This window comes from Cavia porcellus, unplaced genomic scaffold, assembly GCF_034190915.1.
Source record: "Cavia porcellus strain 051 isolate PalLab524CR breed Dunkin Hartley unplaced genomic scaffold, mCavPor4.1 scaffold_26, whole genome shotgun sequence".
Taxonomy (NCBI): domain Eukaryota; kingdom Metazoa; phylum Chordata; class Mammalia; order Rodentia; family Caviidae; genus Cavia; species Cavia porcellus.
This window is the reverse complement of record NW_026947509.1, coordinates 27,923,875-27,944,701: the sequence shown is the minus strand read 5'-3', so window position 1 is coordinate 27,944,701 and position 20,827 is coordinate 27,923,875. Positions and strand designations below refer to the sequence as shown.

Sequence of the window (20,827 nt, the reverse complement as noted above, 5' to 3'; positions counted from 1 at the left end):
TTATAGGCTGGCCCAGGCCTTTGGAAGGAGGCCTGTGCTCTCTGGACTGCTGTGAACTTCAGGCCCTGCAGGAGGCAAGTTTCACTGCCCCTAGATGGGGACAGTGGAGTCAAGATTGAGCCCCCCTCTCTGCGGCCCTGCCTGGCAGCAGCATGGACAATAAACAGTTCCCCCGGCTGCAGTGGGAGGTTGGGTCCGAAGGCTACTCTCTCTGGGCTTCTGCCTCTGGGCTGCTGCCCCCTGCCTCCTGGTCCTAAACTACTCACCGTGGTCAACACAGCATTACTCGGTGTGGCCAGGCATGACTAAGGACAGGGTGAGTAGGTGAAAGGTGCCACACTGCTTGACCCCAATCCTTCCCAAATCCACAGCTGTCCACAGGTAGCACGCAGAGGGGAGTCAGGCTCCTGAAAGACCTGGTGTGGTCATCATTTGTCCTGGGCTGGACTGGCCAAAATGGGAGAGAGGCAGGAGGAAATGAGGAAAGCGCCAGTGCCAGCAGGCAAGGTACAGGGCCAGGCTCCTGGTCCACCAGACACACAGCTGTGGAGCATCCACTTGCATTACTGAGAAATCAGATGAGGCGAAAACCATTTGCTAATGAGGTTTGCATTTCCGTAATGCACACTATTTGAAATTATGATTCTATCTGTCTCCATTTGAAATGCGTAATTGCTCAGATCAGAACAATAAACCAAAGAGAAACATCAAGATCATTTCAGAAGACAAAAGAAGTTTCTTTCTGTGTTTTGGGATTACTTTATTACACTTATTAACAGTGACAAAATAATGTAATCACACTTTTTCCAAATAGAATAACATCAGAGCACTTAATTTTTTTTTTTTTTTTTTTTTTTTTTTTTTTTTGGATATAGGATCTCACTGCATAATTCAACCCAGCCTTGAACTCTCCATGAGCCCAGGCTGGCTTCAAACTCATGGCAGTCTTTCTGCCTCAGCCTCTCGAGTGCTGGGCTTACAGGTGTGCTCCACCATGATTCAAAACACTTCTGATGGTCGTGTTTAAGTCCTCTGAACTTTCAGGATATCCTGAGAGTTACAGGCAGACTGAATGACCACTTAATAGCAGTAAAACTAAATAAAAATATTGTTTTAGTAGGAAATAAGTTAAGAGTCACTTCAGTAGCAAGAAGAGCACCTTGCTGTGGCTCTCAGATGCAGAAGTGGATTTCAGGGAGAAGCTTTCCTGGGATCAAACTGTGCATGGTGCCTGGTGTAGACACAGGTCTCTGTTTCCCATGGAAGAGGATTTCGGCAGACAGAACCAGCGGGCTGAGCAGAGGTGCCCAGCATCATAACCTGAGATAGGGAGAAAAGGTGAAGAGGGCGCCCTGTTGGAGCGGGGCTGTAGGTGAAGAGGGTAGAGGATCAGGCCCTCCCTGCTGGGACAGTGAAGGACCCACTCAGGGGTTATGGGCCACCTCCAGAGACTCAGGCCAGAGGGGCCGCCACTGCAGGTCCTGTGGAAGGGGCGGTGGGCAGGCGTTGCAGCAAAGCCTTGGATCCACAGGACTGAAGGGACACTGCAGACACGACCAGCGTTAGGGGGCACAGGGTGAGGCTCTGGAAATTACTTTCTGTCAGTTACTTTTCTTGCTGCTGAGACAAAACCCCTGACACCCAAAGTTCAAGGAGGAAAGGTCTAGTTAGCTCCCCGTTTGTGGAGGTTTCTGTTGTGTCAGCTGGCTCCCAGGCAGAGGAGAAACAGCTTGTGGGGAGCAGAAGGGAGCAGAGCAGCAGCCAGCAGCCAGAGGCAGGCGCCCTCTTCCATCCCAAGATTCTATTCAGGCTACTTGGCCCCTCTGAAAAGCCCCACCTATGGCCCATGAGGTTTGCGGGTGCATCTAGATACCAACAGGAAGCTTGTTGACAGGGCTGGGGATTCAGCTCAATAGCTTTGAGTGCCTGCCTGGCAAGCACGAGATCCTGAGTTCAATTCCTCATACAAAAAAGAAAGAAAGAAAGAGAAGTGAGTTGACTGCTAAAAGCAAGAACAAAGTTTGGTTGCCTGTAACCCAAGTAGACACCAGCAACATGGAGGGCAGCAGAGGGTTTGATGGACGGCAACTGCTCAGGGTTCTTGGACCCCCACTTGGAGTGGCTCAAAGCCAGGAGCAGCTGGCAGGGAGAGAACCCTGGAGACAGCTGGGGAGGAGACGAGCTCACGCGCTGTCCTGTGTGTGATCCACGTCTTGGCACAGCTCACCGGGTTGGGCTGCGGCCATCAGGCCACCCCCATGGAACTGACAGGCTGGGCCGAGGCCTGCACCCAGTCACCCAAGGGAGGCTCTGGACAGCCCCAGATGGCAGAGAAGTGAATGCCGAAAGTGATTCCTTGTTCCCCTAAGCTTGGGGCTGAGTCAGGAAGGAAGGCACGGGGTAGGGGGATAGAGGAGATGGGACATGGGTGGCGCCAGCCCGGCACAGGCAAGGTGCCCCTGTGCATGAGCAGGGAGGATGAGGGAGCCACAGCCTCTCTCCAGGACAGCATCAGAGCACACTGCCTGGAGGGTCGGGCAGTCTGGGCGAGGGACCAGGGTTTTCCGCAGTATCGGAGCCTCAGGCAGGGGTCTCAGCCATTGAGACCTCCTGGCAACATCTCTTCCTGGAGCCCAGCCTTCCGCAAGTCCTTCCTGAGGCCACACCCTGGCTCAGGCTCACTCAGGCCCTTGGACCCAGAGGCCATCGTCTGTGTTTTCAGGGAAGGATGGGGCATCAGCTCATGCAGCGGGTGAGGGCTCCAAGGGCTTTCTCTGCCTGCAAGGCCCCTGCCAGCATCCCTGAGCCGCCTCGTGACTGCTGAGTGCCTGCCGGCTGGGTTGTATCAACACAGAAATCTGCCTGCTGAGAATTTCCTTCGGTCACCACAAATGGGTGGGTGGATGTCATGAAGTGGATCTTGGAACACACAGGTGACTCAAAAGTCCTTGTCAGGGAGGACTGGGGTCTGGAGGGCAGCCAGGGTCCACAACTGCACACAGCTGGCCAGGCCAGTGACGGATATGGGCGGCCCACGCCTCCTCCTGCCCCTGCAGCTCTTGTTCAGCAAATGCACGAACTCACCACAGCTGCCACTGCCTGCTGCAGCTTACCTGGAAGTGGGGCTCCTGCAGCCTCAGAGCCCTGGTACCCACCTCAGCCCACCTCAGCCTCCTCTTTTGTCCTGTAGCCCATGGGGTCTCCGGGACCTCTGGTAATCCAGCCTTCCGTGGTCCTCTGCTGTGACTGGCTTCTTCCCTGTCCTCAGGCCTCCCCTGTGGGGTGGCCATGCCATCCCCAACGGCCTGCACTCCTTGTCTTTGGGGCCTTCCTGTGTCTCCAGCCTTGAGCCAGGAAGGAAACCCCCAGTGACCTCACAGGTTAACTCTGTCAGATAATCAGTGAATCATGACACCAATCTTGCAGATATTCATTCAAAGAACAGAAAAAGGAAGCTGCCCAACGTCACTCTGTGGGGCCAGTCTTGCCGTGATCCCAAAGCCACTTACGTCATCAACAGAAAAGAGTCACAGACCACAGTCCCTTGAAAGACAGACCCAAAGGTCCTTACCATGTGTCAGGAAAGGGACCCTGAGTCCATGACACAGTGTCGGCCAGTAGGACTTGTCTCATGAGGACCAGGGAACCATCAGATCCAGAGCACCCGAGCATCCATCCAGCAGACTCAAAACAGAAGAGACTTTCCTCAGAACAATCATGGTGTCTTAGAAAGCCCGCAGCTAAGACCAAATGCCAGCAAATACCACTCATGCTATGAGCCAGAGCTTAGCCCCAAAACAGGACCCAGGGAAGAGCACCCGCCCCGCCTCCTCAGCTTAGCCCTGCAGTGAGGTGCAAGTAGTGCCCCAGGACTAAACAAGCCAAACCTGAGAGGCCCACACCATTCTCATAGACCGCAAGATTCAGTGTTAGTAAAACTCAAGTTTCTGTAAACCGATCTCTCGATTCAATGCAATCCTGTAACCTCACTAAGCTTTCAGAACGAAATTCAATGAACAGATTCTACACCGTGCATGATAATGAGAAGGTGTGAGAGCAGCAAACGCTCTTGATAAAGAAGAGAAAGCCAAAGGCCACAGCTGTGTAGCCCCAAGATAGGACATAGCTAGGCAGTGATCAAGACGGTAGTGCCGGGGTACAGAGGGCGGAACCAAGTGCAGGGCCCGAGTCAACTGACTTTTTTTTTGGTACCAGAAATTGAACTCATGACCTCACGCTTGCTAAGGGGCTGCTGTGCCACTGAGCTGTGCCCCTGGCCCTCATCTGACTTCTAACCAAGTGGCAAAACATTTCAGTTGGTAAAGAAAGGGCGTTTTACCAAACAGTGCTGGGACCACTGTGGTCCCAGCACTCCACTTCTCTGTGGAGAAGACATGTGACTCTCACTTCACACGGTGACCAAAAATCACTTCAATATGTATCATAGATTGACTCTTGAACGCTAAACCATAAAATTTCTAGAAGGAACTGGGAAATACCATTATGATGGGGTGGACAGATGGCAGGAGGCAGCAAGCAGTAGCTATTAAACTAAAAAACTCCTAATCAAAAGATACCCATCAGGGGGCTGGGGATTTAGCTCGGCGGCATAAGCGCCTGCCTTGCAAGCAGGCAGTCGTGAGTTCGATCCCCCATACTGGTAAAAAATGACAAAAGACAAAAAAAAAAAAAAAAAAAAAAAAAGATACCCATCAGGAAATGACCAGAAACTGGGTGAAAATATTTACAAAACACATACCAGACAAAGGACAGGTGTCCAGAATACATAAGGGATTAGTATACCCCAGTGAGAGACCAGAGCCCGGAACTAACAAAACAGCATGTGAGGCCGTGAGCTCACGGTCGTGTTTATGTCCCTGCCATCAGAAATCCAGTTATGAACCACACAGAGACAGAAGCCACGCCACCCCGAGGACAGAGGCTCTAAACGTAGCAAGACCCACTACTCAGGAAGCAGTCTCTTTCATGGCTACTGCACTGCCACCGCTTTGGGAAACAATTTCATCGTACATTTTAGGCATTTACCCCAAAGAAATATAAACACACAGCAACAAAAGACCTATACAAGGATGGTTTATAGCAGCTTTGTTCATATTAATTCAGAACCAGAACCAAATATTTACTATGAGGACGCGGGGTAAGCAGAGGCTTGTCCATAAATGGACTGCAACAGTAAACAGAAGATGATGTGAAGACACAGGACCCTTGCTCTGCGCAGCAAGGGCTGGGCAGCACCACCAGGAAGCGGGCGACCAGGAGCTGGGGACGTTGTCCAAAGGCAATGCCCAAGCCAGGATGGGAGGCATTCATGGGGTGTGACCAGTTCCTGGGATGATGAAAATGATTCTTGGTGCCGGTGGAGTCTGGATGGTCATGCATCTGAGGAAGGCACGGAGCTCACACATGTATTGTGTGAGTTTCACGGTGAATGTTACCTGCAGATAGAGAGCCCCAAGCAGGTGGTGAACTCGGTTCCCAGGGAGTCTGTGTGGAGCTTCTTGGCCATCCAGGGATCCAGTGGGCCAGGTAGCCGGGCCTCTCCCCTAAAGGACTTCACTCGGGTGGGACTGCCTGGGGTGGGGCGGGCATCCCTGCCTTCCCAGGGGACTGGAGGCCCTCATACATTTGAACCTGCTGGGAACCCGCTGGGGACCTGTTGAGCGCCATCTATAGTCGCTGACCCCTCGGCCTCCCACAGGTCTTGTCCCTCCCTAGTCTTAGGGGAGGACAGATGTGAGTTTAGAAAAATAAGAACCAGATTCCCCCAAAGGCAACCCAGGTGTGGCAGTCGAGCAGCCTGGCACCCGCTGGACTGGTTCTGGGCAGAGGGAACCAGGTTGTGGCTCCCACCCAACCCAAGCCTCTCACCTTCTCGTTAAATGTGCCCCAACTCGCAGGCCGCTTGGTGTGACAGGCCGGCATGCCTGCCGCAGCCCGGCCAGCACCCTCCCTGCCAGTAGTGCCACCTTAGTGTCAGGAGCCACAGCTGAGCAGGGATGGACCTGCTTCACCAGAGAGTGTGGGACAGGTGTTAGGGCAGCCACAGACTGACGGGCCCCCTTCCCCTTTCCTGCCCAGTGGAGTCTGCAGACCTCGACCTGCAGAGATCCCAGCTTCCCATGCCACCTGGAGACCTGCAAGGATCAGGCCCGACCAAGGGCCTCCCGGGTCTTGTGTCTGGCCCTGAGGGGTGTCTCTGTTCATGGCACTGTCTCCCTCTCTAACTCCAGGGAGCATCCCCTCCATGTCAGGGACATCACTCACCTGGGTTGGGGTGGCTCCAAACCCCTGGCCCAGGACAGGTAGGAGGAGCACAGCCTTCCCTGACTGCTCACTCCCAGCAGCCTCCACATGGATTCCCTGGGCCGGAACAACCACTCCTGCCACCCTCAGTGCTCCTGCAGTTGCCCAGCACCTTAGGGCTTCTTCTCTGTCATCTGGTGGTGACACAGCAGTGCCCTGATGAGCATCATCCTCTATGACTATGAGCCTGGGGAGCCAGTATCCAGCACAGGGTCCCCAGCCCCGTGCCTTGGTGCAGGGGAAGTGATGGGGCCTCCTCAGGGCACTGGCCTCTCTGAGGGACCAGGCCTCATCTGAGCACAGTGTGTCCTGCGGCTGAAGCAGCAGCAAGGAGATGGTGGGGAGAAGGGTGCTGGCCTGCTGGGGGCAGGTGACTTCCTGGTGCATGGTGGTGGGGGCCACAGCAGGTCCTGGGCTGCAGCTGCTCTCAGGCTGCTTTACTGGTAGGTGACCTATAGGCAGGCAGAGCTGCAGGCCCTTGGCCAGGTGCAGGGAACAGGTGTTGTGGTCCCAGCACCAGCAGCCTAGGTGTGAGTCACGGAGCAGGGACACAGGCTTTGAAGGGTGGCACGAGTGAGGCAAGGCCCTGTGTGTCCCACACCCATAGAGGACGCAGGCAGGGCGGGTCCGAGGTGGGCCTGTCAGGCAGTGGCCCTGGCAGGAGGGCCCAGGTGCAGCATTCCCAGAGGCCAGCTGGATACTCTTGCTGCCCTGCACCCTCAGGCTCAGGGCCGGCCAGCCTGCTGTGTCACCTTGACCCGGTAGGCACTCTCTGGGAGCCCAGGCCTATGGCTGGCCTGAACGTGTCCCTCTCCTTCTTCGTTGCTACCTGCGCCCTGTGTGAGACGGCCAGGCGGGTGTCCAAGGCTCTGCTCCCAACAGGGGCCTATACCAGCTTTGCCCGGGAAGTGGCCGGCGCGGCCCAGCTGGCCGCCTGCTGCCTGGAGATACGTGCACTGGAGGAGTTTGGGCCTTGGGCCGCGGGCGTGGGGCCTGACCTCCTGCTGACGCTGCTCTTCCTAGTGTTCCTGGTGCATGGGGCCACCTTCGATGGTGCCTCAGGGAACCCTGCTGTGGCCCTGCAGGAGTTTCTCCTGGCTGAGGCAACGCTGCCCAGCACTCTACTGAAGCTGGTGGCACAGGTGCTGGGTTCACAGGCAGCTGGGGCCATGACCCGGTGCTGTTGGGCCTGGGAGCTCAGTGACCTGCACCTGCTGCAAAGCCTCATGGCCACACACTGCAGCTCCACGCTGCACACATCTGTGGCCTTCGGCGCATTCGTGGAGGGCACCTGCGCCTTCTTCTTCCACCTGACCCTGCTCCACCTGCGGCACAGCCTCTCGATCCACAGGGCACCAGCTGTGGCTCTGTTGGTCACCATCGCAGCCTACACAGGTGAGGCCAATTCCCTCGGCTGGGTGCATCAGGACCGAGACCCCATGTGACGCAGGAGAGGGGGTGTTAGCCAGGGGGCCTCTGAGGCTGGGCTGTCTAACCCTGCACCTTGGGGAGGCCCCGGCCCTGACCAGCTGTCTGTCCCCAGCTCCTAGTGCTCTGTTTGCCAGGAAGGTCCACTGCTGGTGAGGGAGCAACCAAGCAGGTTGCCCAGGGTCTGGCCCAGCTCTGGTCAGGAATCTGGTCTAGTCCCCCAGCCCCTCCAGGAGCTGATGCCACAGCAGGGGGCTGCAAGGCACCTCCCAAGGTCCATAGAGCTTCCGATGCAGCTAGCCAGATTCCTTGTCCTTCTGGCTCCAGGTTCACATGGCCATCTGCTCTCCCCTGGCCCAGACCTTCCCTATCCTGCTGGCCACATGCCCTGCTCCTTGACGGGGCCCCTGTGGCTCTAGCCTTTCATCCTTGCTGCCCTTTCCCTGTCCCCTTCTCCAGCTCTTGTTCCCTCACTGCTTCTCTTTCTCTCCTCCCGTCTCCATCTCCTCTCCCTCCTCATCACTCTCTACGACCTCACCCCCACATCTCCCGCAAGGACCACCTTCCACACCTAGGGGGTTGGAGGAGGCATCCCTGCCAGGGCCTCATGGCATCTCAGAGGATGGCTTAGGCCCTGGCCTGGGCAGGCCGTGGTGGCTGGCCAGCCGTGGGACCCTGTGCTTCTGTCCACAGCCGGGCCCTACACATCCGCCTTCTTCAACCCTGCGCTGGCCGCCTCTGTCACCTTCCACTGCTCGGGGCACAGCTTCCTGGAGTATGCCCAGGTGTACTGGCTGGGCCCTCTAGCAGGTGAGTAGGGGTACCCCGGGGACAGTGGCAAGGTGGCAATGGGCCAGGGACAGATAAGGATGGGGGCCTTCCTGGACACCCCCCCAGCCGTTGGCCCTGAGTGCTGATAGGGATGCAGACCTGCGCTGTTGTGGCTGGGCTTGTCTGGCTCCCTGCCATGCAGGTGTTGGTGTGGCCTGGGATCTAGCTCTGTCTGGAGGTCATTTTCCACTGAGTCAGGCCTCACTCTGGGCCTCTGAGCCCCTTCTCTAGACTCCTGAACCTGGTGCCTCACAGAGGCCTGGAGAGCTGCTGCCTCTGAACTGGAGGAGAGGACGTTTCTGGCTTACCAGATCCTGTGGCTCCAGGTGTTCCTGGCCCTTTGGCTTCAACCTCTGCTGTTGTCCCCATGTCTCTCCTGTTTTTACAAAGACAACAGCGCTACTGGCTTTGGTGTCCTCTTGCTGCTGTGTGACTCAGCTAAACTCTCTATTTCCCTATTTCCAGGAAGGTGAATTTCAAGGTTCTGGGGTGGACTTGCTTCTCCCTAACTGTGCACCATTGTGGGCTTGCATCTGGAAGCCTTCAGGAGCTTAGCACCCCAGGCACAGCCTGGAAGACACCCCTTGGAGAATGTCCCTGCACCCAGGCTGGAGGTCCCCAGGGCCTCTGGGCTCCTCCTGAAGGGGCGTTCTCCAGCTCACCTCTCGCTCCCTGGGAGTGGGTCCCCCAGCTCCATCTATGGTGTCTGCTTGCACCTCAGCTCCTGAAGTTCATTGCTGTGTCTCCCTATAGTGACCCATCTGGACGGGGTGACACCTGGGGTAGGATCGCACCCTAAGGCCCTCACCCATATGCCATTCATGCAGCACCCACCCTGCAAGCTGGTGCCTCCAAGCTGCCACCCTGGTGACCAAGTTGATGGCCATCTGCTCCCGTTCTTCCTCAGAGGTGGTGTAGGGGTTGGCCAGGCTGTGGCCCCAGGGCTGTGCTCTACAGGTGACAGAGACTAGTCCTGACCAGGCCACCTCACCACAGTTCAGTCCTGATGGGTAGAGCTGGTCTCTTGCCCTGGAGCTAACCTGCGAAATTAGAATTATCAGCTTCTGGATTCTGGGCAGAATGTGAGGACAGGGAGCCACCAGGTCTGGCCCCAGCCCAGGGTCCCCTCTTGACCCTGCCCAGCTTACCCACTCCTCTAGTGCTTTCCCTCCCCTCCACCACCACCCTTTACCCTCAGGCTGTCCTGGGAAGAGACTGTATGGGCTCTGCATAGCGACAGGAACCCTAGGCCTAGGTGCCCAGAGAGCAGTCCAGAGTACAGTGGGCCCTGACCCATTCCAAAGGGCAGGGGGAGGGAGGGGAGTGGCAGGATGAGCTGGACTCCAGCTCCAACGGGGAACATCTTGCAGAAGGATCCAGGGTACCATGCGGCCCATCTTGGGGAGCAATCTTGGCGTCCACCCACCCTGCCACCTGGCCTTGTCTCTTACAGGAATGGTTCTGGCTATCCTGCTCCATCAGGGCCACCTTCCCCGCCTTTTCCGGAGAAACTTGCTCTACAGGCAGAAGAGCAAGTACCGGAGCCCCAAAGGGAAGCTGGCCACTGGCCCTGTGGATACCCGCGAGGCTGCACAAGGGTGAGGTGGGCAGGAACCGGGCAGCGCCCAGTGAGCTGCTCCCAAAGGGCTGGCTACCCACAAACCTGGATCTTCAGTTTGGGGTGAGCCCTGCTCCCGCCCTGGAAACCCCTGTCAATAAACCACTGTGTGTCCCCAGGCCTGTGAGGTTTCTGGAAGCCCATGGTGGGGAGCTGCCTCTGTCTGCCTGAGCCACTTCCTATCCCTTGATTACAGAATGACAATAACAGGTAGGACTCAGGAGGACTCAGAAGCCCAAAGAGCTGGCCCAGGCCTGGAGGTGTCCACTAACCCCACTGGCTGCTAGGTCACGTCTGGGTACCCAACATCCAGGGAGGCCTGGGACCTCTAGGAGGGGCTAGCAGTTCGGTGAAGCTGGTGGCAGAGGTACAGCTCTTGGCTTGGCACCAGGACCCTGATGCTGATGTCCACCTCAGCCCTGACCCCAGGACATGGCCTGTGCATCCTGCAGAGCCAGGCAATCTGTGTTCATTGCTGGGGCCACAGCTGCAGCACCCACTCCAGCCACTTCCTCCCCCAAATACAGCAAGTCTGGACCCCTCTCCCCCCACCCAGAACAAAAGTTGCCCAGTTGAGGTTCTCAGAGCAGAAATGGAGGGGCTGGGGAGCAGGAAACACCTTGGGGTTTTTCCCTGCAGATCTGGTGAGGCCTTCCTGGCTACCCCTCCAGCTACCTGGCCTGGAGAGGGAGGGGGTACCAGGAAGTCAGGTCCCTTAAAGATGCCTGGGATGGGTTCCAGAGGGTACTGTGCAGTGCCAGACACAGGAAGCATCCAGGGCGAGGAGTGGTGGCCTGTCAGCTCCCCGGGCAGGGCTAGGGGAGTCAGGGGCTGGGGCTGCGGGATCACGGCTCAGTAGCACAGGATGCAGTGCAGGAAAGGGGCTGCTCTCAGTCCTTGGCACTAGGACCCAGGAGCCAGCTGACGTGGTGGCCCCCACAGGAAGTCTCACAGCCCACAAGACAGCTGATGGGAACTCAGGTGCTAGGGAAGCACATCTCAGTGGGCGACCAAGGAACGTAGTCACAGCCGCAGCTGGAACCAGGAATCTGTGGAGATGGCTGGGGGAGTTAAGAACCTCTAGCCCTGAAAACTGACGTTAATCAAAACCCATAAAACAAAATCTAAACTGAAAGGTCACTGCAGTAATGGAAAATCCCCACAGTTTCCACAGGAGGCTTAAAATGAACCAATCACTAATGTGGAAGACAATGTTTCTCTTAGCTAGGGTCCCGCCGTCTGACTCAGGCTGATCTTGAACTCACTATGTAGCCCAGGCTGACCTCAAACTGAGAGTGATCTGTCTGCCTCAGCCTCTTGAGTACTGGGGCCCAGCAGGAAGATAATTTTAAAATCCTTATTGTTGAAGATATGATAGAATTTATAAGTCATGTAAGTTATAGGAAACCATGGGTTCACTTCCACTTGCTAATAATATGTTCTCCACAAATGCTACCACATCATCTGTCCGTTAAAATTATACTCCAGCTTACATGGAACCAGTCTATGTGGGAGGTTATTTCAAAAAAGTGGCTTGTGAGAATCACCAGCTCCTGCTGTCCTGATGACTCTAAAGCTGAGGTGTCATGCCCTCATGACCCAGCCAGTGGAGCGGCTGCAGCCTGGTCACCTCTGCAGGCTTCTCTCAAAGCTGCCAAAACAATTTGTAATTGCACATTTGCCAAGAGTTACTGATGTTCCTTTCAATTAGATTAACGAAAGGGAAGTGGCTAACAATGTAAATTTTCACAGCAGAATGAATGAACTTACAGGAAAACGGCTTAAAGAAAGCCAGGCATTGGAGTGCACACCTGTAACCCTAGTCTTCTGAGAGGCTGAGGCAGGAGGATTGCAAGTAGGAGCCCAGCCTGGACAACTTAGCAACCTAGTGAGATCCTGTCTTAAAATATCTTTTAAAGGGGTGGGGATGTAGCTCAGTGCAAAGAAACCGACTTCAACATCCAGAAAACACAGGCACATGCTGGTGCACACATGAGTGCACGCACACACGAACAGGGTGAGGAAAGCCATGTGATCTGTCAGGATTTCTCATGAGCAAAGCATCCTCTAGCACCTTCCTAAAAGCCCACCCCAAGCACCCTTCGCGGCAGATGTCCTTGTAGTTGTGCCTGGTCAGCAGAAAGGAGTTTGAGGGGAACTGCCTCTTGTGGGGGTTGCATCTCTGTGACCCTAAGGGGCCTCTAACCATGTTGGCTGCCAGGCCTTTCCTGGAACCGGCACAGTAGTCCTTGGTGAACCAGATTGATGTGGCCAGGTAGCAGTGGGGGCACTAGAGGGGCACCAGGCCACAGGGATGCCCACCCACCTTGCTCTTGGGTCGTGGACACTCATCTCGTACCAGAAGAATGTTCCAGGGGCCAAGAAGCAGAACCACGCACTTGCCCTGAGCTGCGGTGCTGGCACCCGCACACTAGGCCCCGGGGCTGGGACCTCCTGGGTGGTGCTCAGCGGGCACAGCCATCCTGGGTGCAGGTCTGGCAGGTGGTTGGCTGTCTGGGTTGGGTCTGGGGGTTGCCAAATTCTTGATTGTCCTGAACAGGTGCAGGGCACCTGAGTTTCAGAGGATGGATGGTTTACTGGAAAATGAGTCCCTGCCACAGGGTGGCACCCAGCCAGGAAGAGGAGTCACACCCCAGGGGGCTGGGTGCTAAGGGTTTTAAGGTCCAGGTTTTGGGTCAGGACTGAGGGTTTGGTCTGAGCTGTGGCTCAGCTCATCCTCCAGGTGGTGGGGGTTTGGATCTTTTATGGCCCATGGAGGAGCTGTCCTGGCGTCCAGAGCTGAGGGTCAACACTGTGTAGGCAGTAACACAGTAATGAGGACTAGGGTAGCCAAGGCCTGCAGAGACCATGAGTGCATGCACAAGATTCGCAGTACTAGAGTCAAGTCCCCTGTTCCCCTTCCCATGGGGCTGAGGCCTGGGCTTCCTGGCCCTGGGTTGGCGCTGGACTCAGAAGTGGATCTGCCTAGAATGGGCTCCCAAGTGGCCCTCTTGTTTCCCAGCCCATTCCTTGGCTCCCTCCTCCCTGTGGGCACAGCCCCAGAGGGTGGTTCTCCTCTATGTTAGGCGAGGGTGTGATCCTGGAGGGCACTGTCTCCATCAAGGAAGAGCCTGGGTGGCTCTCCAGAGCAGACAGGACCCTGTCACTCCTGCAGGGGAGATGACACCTCTGGAACCCTTCAGGGCTACAGGCTAAGGTTTTCACAGCCTGCCAGACACCCAAGACTGAAGACCCTGGGACCTTCAGCCCATGTCCAGCTGAGGCAGCTGGCCCCCTTCCTCCCCTGCCCAGCCTCTTGCTCTCTGCCTCCCTCGAAACTGTGGTCCCAGATTCTGTTGAGGCCACTTCTCGCCCAGCCCCATCCAGAACTCTTGTGGTCAGGAGTCTGTGTCCTGAGGCCAGGGCTGGGGAGATTCCATCACCCCACTGAGCAGAAAGGCCTGGAACCAAGCCAGGCCCCAAATGGCTCCAGAGCCCTGGACCAGGACTCCCTGGCCCTGACCTCTCCCCAGTCTTGCTCCAAGTGCCCAGGGTTCTCCAAGTTGGCCCTGCGCATCCTGCAGTGGCTGAGCCCCATGTGGTTGTCCTGAGGCCCATGTGTTACCAGGGGCACCTGAGCAGAAAGCAGCAAGACCACCCATTTGCCTGGACACCATGTGCTAGTTGAGGGACCCACCCAGCCTCCCAGCAAGCCCCAAGGCTGCCCCAGTTCCACCTGAACCCCAAGTATACCAGAGGTGGCCCTCCCAGCCCCAGATCCGAGCAGACTGACATCCTCTCTGGTGTCCGAGAGGTAGTCATTTGTCACCTGTGAGCTATAAAATCTCTCACCTCAAGCCTGAGAACATGGGGGACCTTGCTTGGCACCCTGCCCAGCCCCAGCCACCATCGGCATGATGGTGGCCCCAAACTCCCACCCTAGCCCTGTGAGCAGGGCCTTGTGAGTAGAGGCCTCTGGTGGTAATGCAGGGCTCAGAGAATCCAGGCCTGGCCCGAAGACTGCTAAGGCTGCCCTGCAACAGGTGAGGGAAGCCAAGGAAGTCCACAGCTCTGATATCAGTACCAGACTCTTACACCACGCTGTCCTGCATGGGCCCCACCCATCAGGGGCCTAACCCCTAAGAAGCCACAGCCGAGGCCCACATATGTGCTGCATAACAGCCACGTTTATTTCTTCATGGACAGAGCGTTGAGTGCACAAGGGGAACAGGAGCTTACAGCTAACACTCGGTGTAAGACATCGGGTACTGGATCGTTTACAGGGAGGTGTTACAACACAGGTCTGGCGCGCCCACCACAATCACATATGTACAAGCCGGGGTGAGGCCTCTCCGCAGGGGCCTGTGGGATGGATGAGCTATGGGAGGCCCAGGCCCAGGAGTGAGCTGGCCAGCCATTGCCTGTCCATCTGGGGGGCTGTGCAGCCTCTTCTGGGGTCCCCACTTGGGGTGTGGCTGGCAGAGGATCAGCATGTGAGCCCCTCATACCAGCCACATCCAGGGACCCTGAGGTGCCAGGGCCTCCAGGGACCAGGGCTGGTGGGGAAGGCCATCACTATAGCCATCTGGTGTGTGGGGTGTGCGGCTGTTAAGCCCAACTCTGAGCGGGTCCTGGCTTCTCACCCTTCCGTGAGAACGCTGCCCACCACAGGCCTGGGGAGCACTAGGCATCGGAATCGAAGGCCTGGGAAAAGCGCTTTCCTGGAGCTAGCTTCCTCACTCTGACTTAGCAGGAAACAGTACCCACAGCCAGGGCATACAGCCCTCTGCTCTACGTGACTCCAGCCTTCATCACAGGCCTGGAACCCGGGCCCGGGGGAGCAGCAGCTGCCTCACTGTCCTAACAGGTGGGGCAATCTCCTCAGCAGGACCAGGTGGTTGGACCTGTTGCCATCGGCTCTGGGTTCCCAGCCCCGACCTGGACCTCCCACAGAGCAGAGAGCACCAGAAGCCCTCTCTTTAGGCCTGAACAGACCATCCCTAGCTCCACTACTTGGGGCCCCTTCCTCCCTGGCTGCGGTGCTCTGCAGGCTGGCTGGCCTCAGGCACCGCAAGCTGGCTGGGCCCAGACCTCCACAGTAGCTGCAGGCTGGCTGGCCTGTGCAGGCACAGAGGCCTTGGACCCTGTTCCTGCCTGGGAACCCCATTTCTCCTCCCTGCCTGAAGGTGATCACGGTGCCAGTGTGGGAATTCATGCTGGTCACTGTTGCTACCTCTCTCAGCCCACTGCCCCTACAGCTCACAGTGGGCAGCACGGCCACCTGGGTCACATCAATTCTAACTCAGCGGTGCATCCTGGCCTCATGGGTCCTGGGGGCCAGGGAGGGCAGCCCAGGTCTGGAAACTGAGCTCCCCACTCCCAGAGCCCAGGCTGCAGGGCCTGGGTGCTGCCTTTAGTACAATCTGGGGAGCCCTCCTAGTGAGTGTGCAGCAGAGGCCACAGTCCTATCCTACCCCCAGGAGAGGCGCCATGCCACATCCGGCCGCAGAGCACAGGCTCGTGAGCGTCTGCATGTCCCGTCTGGGACTCTCGGGGACAGCCCATCTGCTGCTACCCCCACCCTGTGCATGTGGCCTGCTTGGTTCCTGTTTGCAAATGACCCCAGTTGCAGAAGGAAGAGCCCTGTGATGATGACAGCCAGCATTTGGGTGCCCTGGCAGGACACACCTCCTGGAGTTCTCGGGAGGACCCCAGACAGAGAAGGCATCTGTGAGGAACATGATTCCTTCTCAGGCCCTGCAGCATCCTTCTCCTCCTCACGTAGCCAGAGAAGCTGGGACTCGCACCCAGAATGCCACTGTATCCCACAGCCCTTGACCAGCCCCAGCACCTGGCCCACCAGGCTTGGATACCTGCAGGGGGACCCTGCCTGGGACCTCCCCAGGCCTGGTCTCTCCAGGTCCTCCTCAGCTGCCCCGCCTGCTTGGGCACTCACACATCCTATGTGCCTCCGTCCTGCTCTCGGGAGCCTGGCCTGGCAGGGGCGCCCCATTCCACCTGGCAGGCTGGTGAGCACATGGGATAGGGTAGGGACAGTCGGATCTCACAGGGCTACGAGGCATTAGAAATAAATACTTATAAATAGTACACAGTCTGATAGTTAATTCTTGGGGAACTGTCTGAACGTCACTAACTAGCGCATATTAATTATAAGTCTGTCTATGCTTAAAAAAATAGGAGAGCAGCAGTGACTCCCGGTCGGTGCCCTCTGGCCTTTCCGTAGTCCCAACTGGCTCCACTGGGCGGTCCTGGAAGAAGACAAGGCAGCACCACAGGGAGCCACTGCTGCCTCCAGTGAGCAGTCAGCCAGAGGGGTCGCTGGGCCCAGCGGGGCGCCCTCTGGTGGGGAAGGACCAGGTGGCAGATGATGACAGATGGACTGAGGATGGGGAGGGCCGGGTTGTTGGCAGCCCAGAGGGCTCGGGCTCAGACCCGCATCTGTGCAGACCTCCTCCTGGACAGCTTGGACCTAAAAGCATCAGATGGAGGTGCAGTCAGGGCTTGGCTGGGTAGAGGGCTGCAGCAGTCCCTAGCAATGGGGTAGTGGCCGCATCCCAGCAGTTGGTGGGAGCTGCCCAGGCCTGGGTCCCAGAGCCAGAGCTGTTCAGTCTTCCCAGTATAGACCCTCCCCATCGTGGCACGCAGCCAGGGCCTTCTGTGGGATCTGTTGCTCTCAACAGGGGCACCAGGTCTACAGCATCCCTGTCCCCAACAGTGCTCAGGAGCCAGGAGCTATTCTCTCTGCCCCAGCGGTCTCGATGCAGGACCCCTGCAGCCCCAGAAGGGTGAGGCCCATACCGTATGGTTCCCGCCAGCAGCGGGTTGAATGCATACAGCCAGTCGTGCATGTCCTTGTCGCTGCTGGCCTGCAGCAGGATGCCACGGTGCTCTGTGCACACAGCAAATGTGTTGGGCGTCTGTAGAGGAAGCAGTGGCAAGAGGCTCAGAACTGTGTGCAGAAGTTATGGGGCCCCTGTGGAATGCCCTGGGACCCTTCTTGGGATGCTGGCCGAGGTGTCCACTCACCCAGACTCTTCCAGAACCCCTGAGTTCCCCGGGTCCATTCTGCCCTGTGGCAGCTTCAAGGAGACGCATGCACACACCCTCAGGCACGTGTGCGCACGTGCACACACACACACACACACACACACACATTCACGCATGCACACATGCAGGTTCAGGTATATCTTGGCCATGACCATTTGGCGAGAGACAGGAGGGCTCTCAGAGTGTGTGGCTTTGCCCACCTGCAGGGCTCACACCACTGGCCCCCACTGGCCATGGCCTAAGGCAGCATTAATCCTTGGACCACACACCCATCACCAGGAACTGCCACCGGTACTGTGAGCCCCAGGACACTCACTGCCCCCAGATCCTGGCTCCTGTATCCTGGTCCCCACCCACTCTCTATCCCACGCACCTTGAGCATGGCCTGCTGGTCCTCACTGTACTCCACCTGGGCTGTGGAGAGGTTGAGCACGAACCTCTCCACAGGGTCCTTGTCGCTGCTGTACATGTAGGCATAGGGACGCCGCACCACCACAAAGCGCTTGGCCCAGCCGGCAGTGTGCGGCTCCAGAAAGTGCAGGTAACCCTTCTTGGACACGATCGGGCTGTGGAAGGACAGCTGCTGGACTCCTCACAGGTCTGACTCCCAAAGACCCGACCCAAGGACCAGGGACCAGGACCACCTCCAGCTCCGGCCAGCTCCCCCGGCTGTCAGGGGTACTTAGAGAGCTGAGGCTGCCCCTGATCTGGCCATACCGTCACAGCCTGAGCAGTGCTCTGAGCACCCCCCTGCCATGCCATCTCAGCCCACACCACCAGTCCTCCCACTCGTGCATGTGCCATGGGTCTGCCTGGCCAAGATAGCACCGCCTCTACCCCAAGGACTGCCCCAGCTCCACCTCCTCCACCCCCACACACAGGGCAGGGTGGCAGCCTCTCCCACCTGACGCGAATCTCTTGGATGTCGGGGACCAGCAGACGCTGGGGCTCCTTGTCAGCCTCTGCCACCCGAACAGGAGAAGGGAGCTTCTTGGAGTCAGCCTCGGGCATCAGCTCAGGCTCTGGGCTGGAGGGCCGGGAGCAGGGCTGTGGGGTCCTAGGAAGCAAGGAGAGGCTGTGGCCTCTTCGTCCTTGGGTTGACCTTTCAGCTCTGTCCAGCTGTGATCACAGCTGCAGCTCTTGGAACACTCACCTTCTGAGCACCCGAGCCCCTGCCTGGCTCCAGGGTTCCATAGTGACAGACCCAGAATCTCATCCTCACCAAGGTGACCCTGGGATAGCATACAGGGCCCTTGGGGAGGGTTGGGCTGGGGCCCCAGGCCTGAGGGGGGCAGAGTGGGCAGGAGGGCTCAACACTGCTTTTCCTTTCTGATAAAAATTTAAAACCCTGAGGCTTACTGTTTTTTTTTTTTTTTTTTTTTTTTTTGCAGTACTGGGGATGAAACCCAGGGGAACTCGGCCATTGAGCTGTATCCCCAGCTCTTGCCATTTATTTATTTTTAAATTTTGAGACAGGAGCTCACTAAGCTGCCCAGGCAGAACTTGAACTGATCCTTGCCTTGGCCTCTCAAGATGCTGGGGTGCCGGGCGTCTTAAAGGGAGAATAAGAAAGACCTGTGCTTGGCACGGCATCAGGATGTCCTGTTCACAGCGCCATTCCCTGCTGCCTTCCCCACTGCTCCCGAAGAAGCGCTCTCTGTCCTGCATCCAGCCCAGTCCTGCTCCGAGCCTGCCACCCCACCCCACTGGGCCGCTCCACGCTGGTGACTCCTTGGTCATGGCCCTCAGAGCTCACTCACCTTGCATCGGCGGCACCGTAGCGCCCTTCAACCAGAGAGGGGCAGGTGGAGGATGGGGTAAGTGTGGCTGCTCCCAGCGGGGACATGGATGGGTCCCGCAGCAGGGTGACAGACATCTCTGAGAGCTGTGGGAGATGGAGAGCCCTATCAGGGGAGCACTCCTGGCCGCCCGCCTTCCACCTTCTGTCTGGGGTACCCTGCTTTCTCTTCCTGGTCCGTCACAGAGCCTGAGACCTCCTGCTGTCCCTCCACCTAGTCTGGTCAGGTGGATCTAGGCAGCCCGACTGCTCTCCATTGCACAGGGGCACATGCTGCAGGGGACCCCAGGCCTGACTCAACTCGGATCTGAAGTGGGGAGGGGCGTAGCCTGTGTGGCCTGGGGAGGTGGTAGCCTGCAGGTGAGAGTTCCAGCAGGGTGAGACCAGGGCAGGAGTTGTAGAGGCTGGGTCGACCCGGAACCCTGGCCCTACTGGCTATGCTCACCCTCCCTCCTGGACCCGGCAGGCGGCCCATGGCCGCAGCGCTCACCTTGCTCTCACTGGCGCTGATGCACACGTGGCTGTGTGTGTACTCCCTGTTGAACGTGTGGGTGAGAAGACGCAGGCACTGCAGACAGAGCACCCGGTCAGCCCTGTGCTGGCTGCCCAGACCCTGCCCTGGTCACAGCTCCTCCAACCCAGGGCCAACCCAGCTGCAGGCTGTGGCAAGGTCCCCCAAATGTGAGGCAATGCCTTAGGAGAGAGGTGGTGAGCTTCCCACTGGCTAAGGTATCCAAGATAGGGAGGCTGAAAAGACCCCAAACTGATGTCCTTGGGGAGGGAGGGCAGCCAGCTAGGGCACCCTGGGTCCTCCCACTTCCAGTCCCTGGAGGCCCTGGCTGGGCAATGGGCAAGGCTGGGACCTGGTGGCTGGGCGCTGGGTGCCACTCACCTTGACGGCCAGCTCCCGCTGCCTCTCGCTGGGAACATCCAGAGGGGAAGGGCGGCCCTCAGCTGACAGCGGGGAAGAGGCACCGGAGGAGCTGCGGGATTCGGAGTCCTCACTGGACACGGGGGACAGCGCCTCAGGCCCGGGCCGCTGGGTGGTTTCCAGCTTCTCCCGCAGAAGCAGGTAGTGCCGGGTCTTCTCCACCTGGGAAGGGGGCACAGAGTAGCCTGGCTGAGCCCAGGGTCCCCGGTTGGGCAGGAGGTAGCTGGAGGACCCCGTGCCCCAGCTAGGCCCTGCAGCCCTCACAGCCACTGTACAGCCCAGCTGTGCTCCCTCGCCCAGGGCCTGGGCACCGACAGCTCTGCAACTGATGACACTGGGGGTGCTGACGACGGGCCTGGGGCTCTGCACGCACACACAGATGGGCCAAGGCCTCAGGTAAAGCGCAGAGGAGGCCCTTCCTACTTTCTTGGAGCTTCGTGGTCCCTAGCTAAGCTCCCTCCACCTCCTGTGTGTCAAAGCCCCACAGCAGGCAGCTCAACAGGCCCACGTGCCATGTCCTAGGGTGGCCAGTGGCTCATGGCGGGCATGGAACACCAGTGCTGGTCCAGGCGGCCAGGCCCGTGACAGACGAGGCTGTGCGGCCCCAGCACCTTACCTCCTGCAGAAGGCTCAGCTTCTCCAGCTCCCACTGGTGGTCCAGGATCAGGCTGTCGCTGCGGGGTCGCCAGCCGGCCAGATTCTCTTCGCCACGGACATAGGCCACAGATGTGTCCAGCACCCGCCGGCGCCGGCGCTGCATTCCTGGGTGGGAACAGCAGCTTCAGCCTTCCTGACAGGCACCTGCTCCTCCCACCCAGCATCTGCCACA

General features: G+C 58.0%; 2 protein-coding genes across 30 annotated transcripts in view; one reads left to right on the top strand and one right to left on the bottom strand.

Annotated features, from left to right (window-relative positions):
- The first annotated feature begins 6,553 nt into the window (after positions 1-6,553).
- Positions 6,554-10,335, top strand: LOC100732770 (aquaporin-12-like). The gene is made up of 3 exons (XM_013157352.3): positions 6,554-7,719; positions 8,446-8,562; positions 10,037-10,335. The coding sequence occupies exons 1-3, from the start codon at positions 7,113-7,115 to the stop codon at positions 10,183-10,185; spliced, it is 873 nt and encodes a 290-aa protein (XP_013012806.2). The 5' UTR covers positions 6,554-7,112; the 3' UTR covers positions 10,186-10,335.
- Positions 10,336-14,366: 4,031 nt separating this feature from the next.
- Kif1a (kinesin family member 1A) overlaps positions 14,367-20,827 on the bottom strand; it is a 74,759-nt gene continuing 68,298 nt past the window's right edge. For all 29 annotated transcript variants that reach the window (XM_063236973.1, XM_063236976.1, XM_063236977.1 and 26 more), the window contains 8 exons: positions 20,615-20,760; positions 19,960-20,160; positions 19,558-19,635; positions 19,030-19,154; positions 18,174-18,326; positions 17,643-17,835; positions 17,021-17,139; positions 14,367-16,691 (listed from right to left, as the gene is read on the bottom strand). In XM_063236973.1, the coding sequence (XP_063093043.1) occupies positions 16,649-16,691; positions 17,021-17,139; positions 17,643-17,835; positions 18,174-18,326; positions 19,030-19,154; positions 19,558-19,635; positions 19,960-20,160; positions 20,615-20,760 (1,058 nt within the window). In that variant the 3' untranslated portion in view covers positions 14,367-16,648. The remainder of the gene's footprint in view (positions 16,692-17,020; positions 17,140-17,642; positions 17,836-18,173; positions 18,327-19,029; positions 19,155-19,557; positions 19,636-19,959; positions 20,161-20,614; positions 20,761-20,827) is intronic.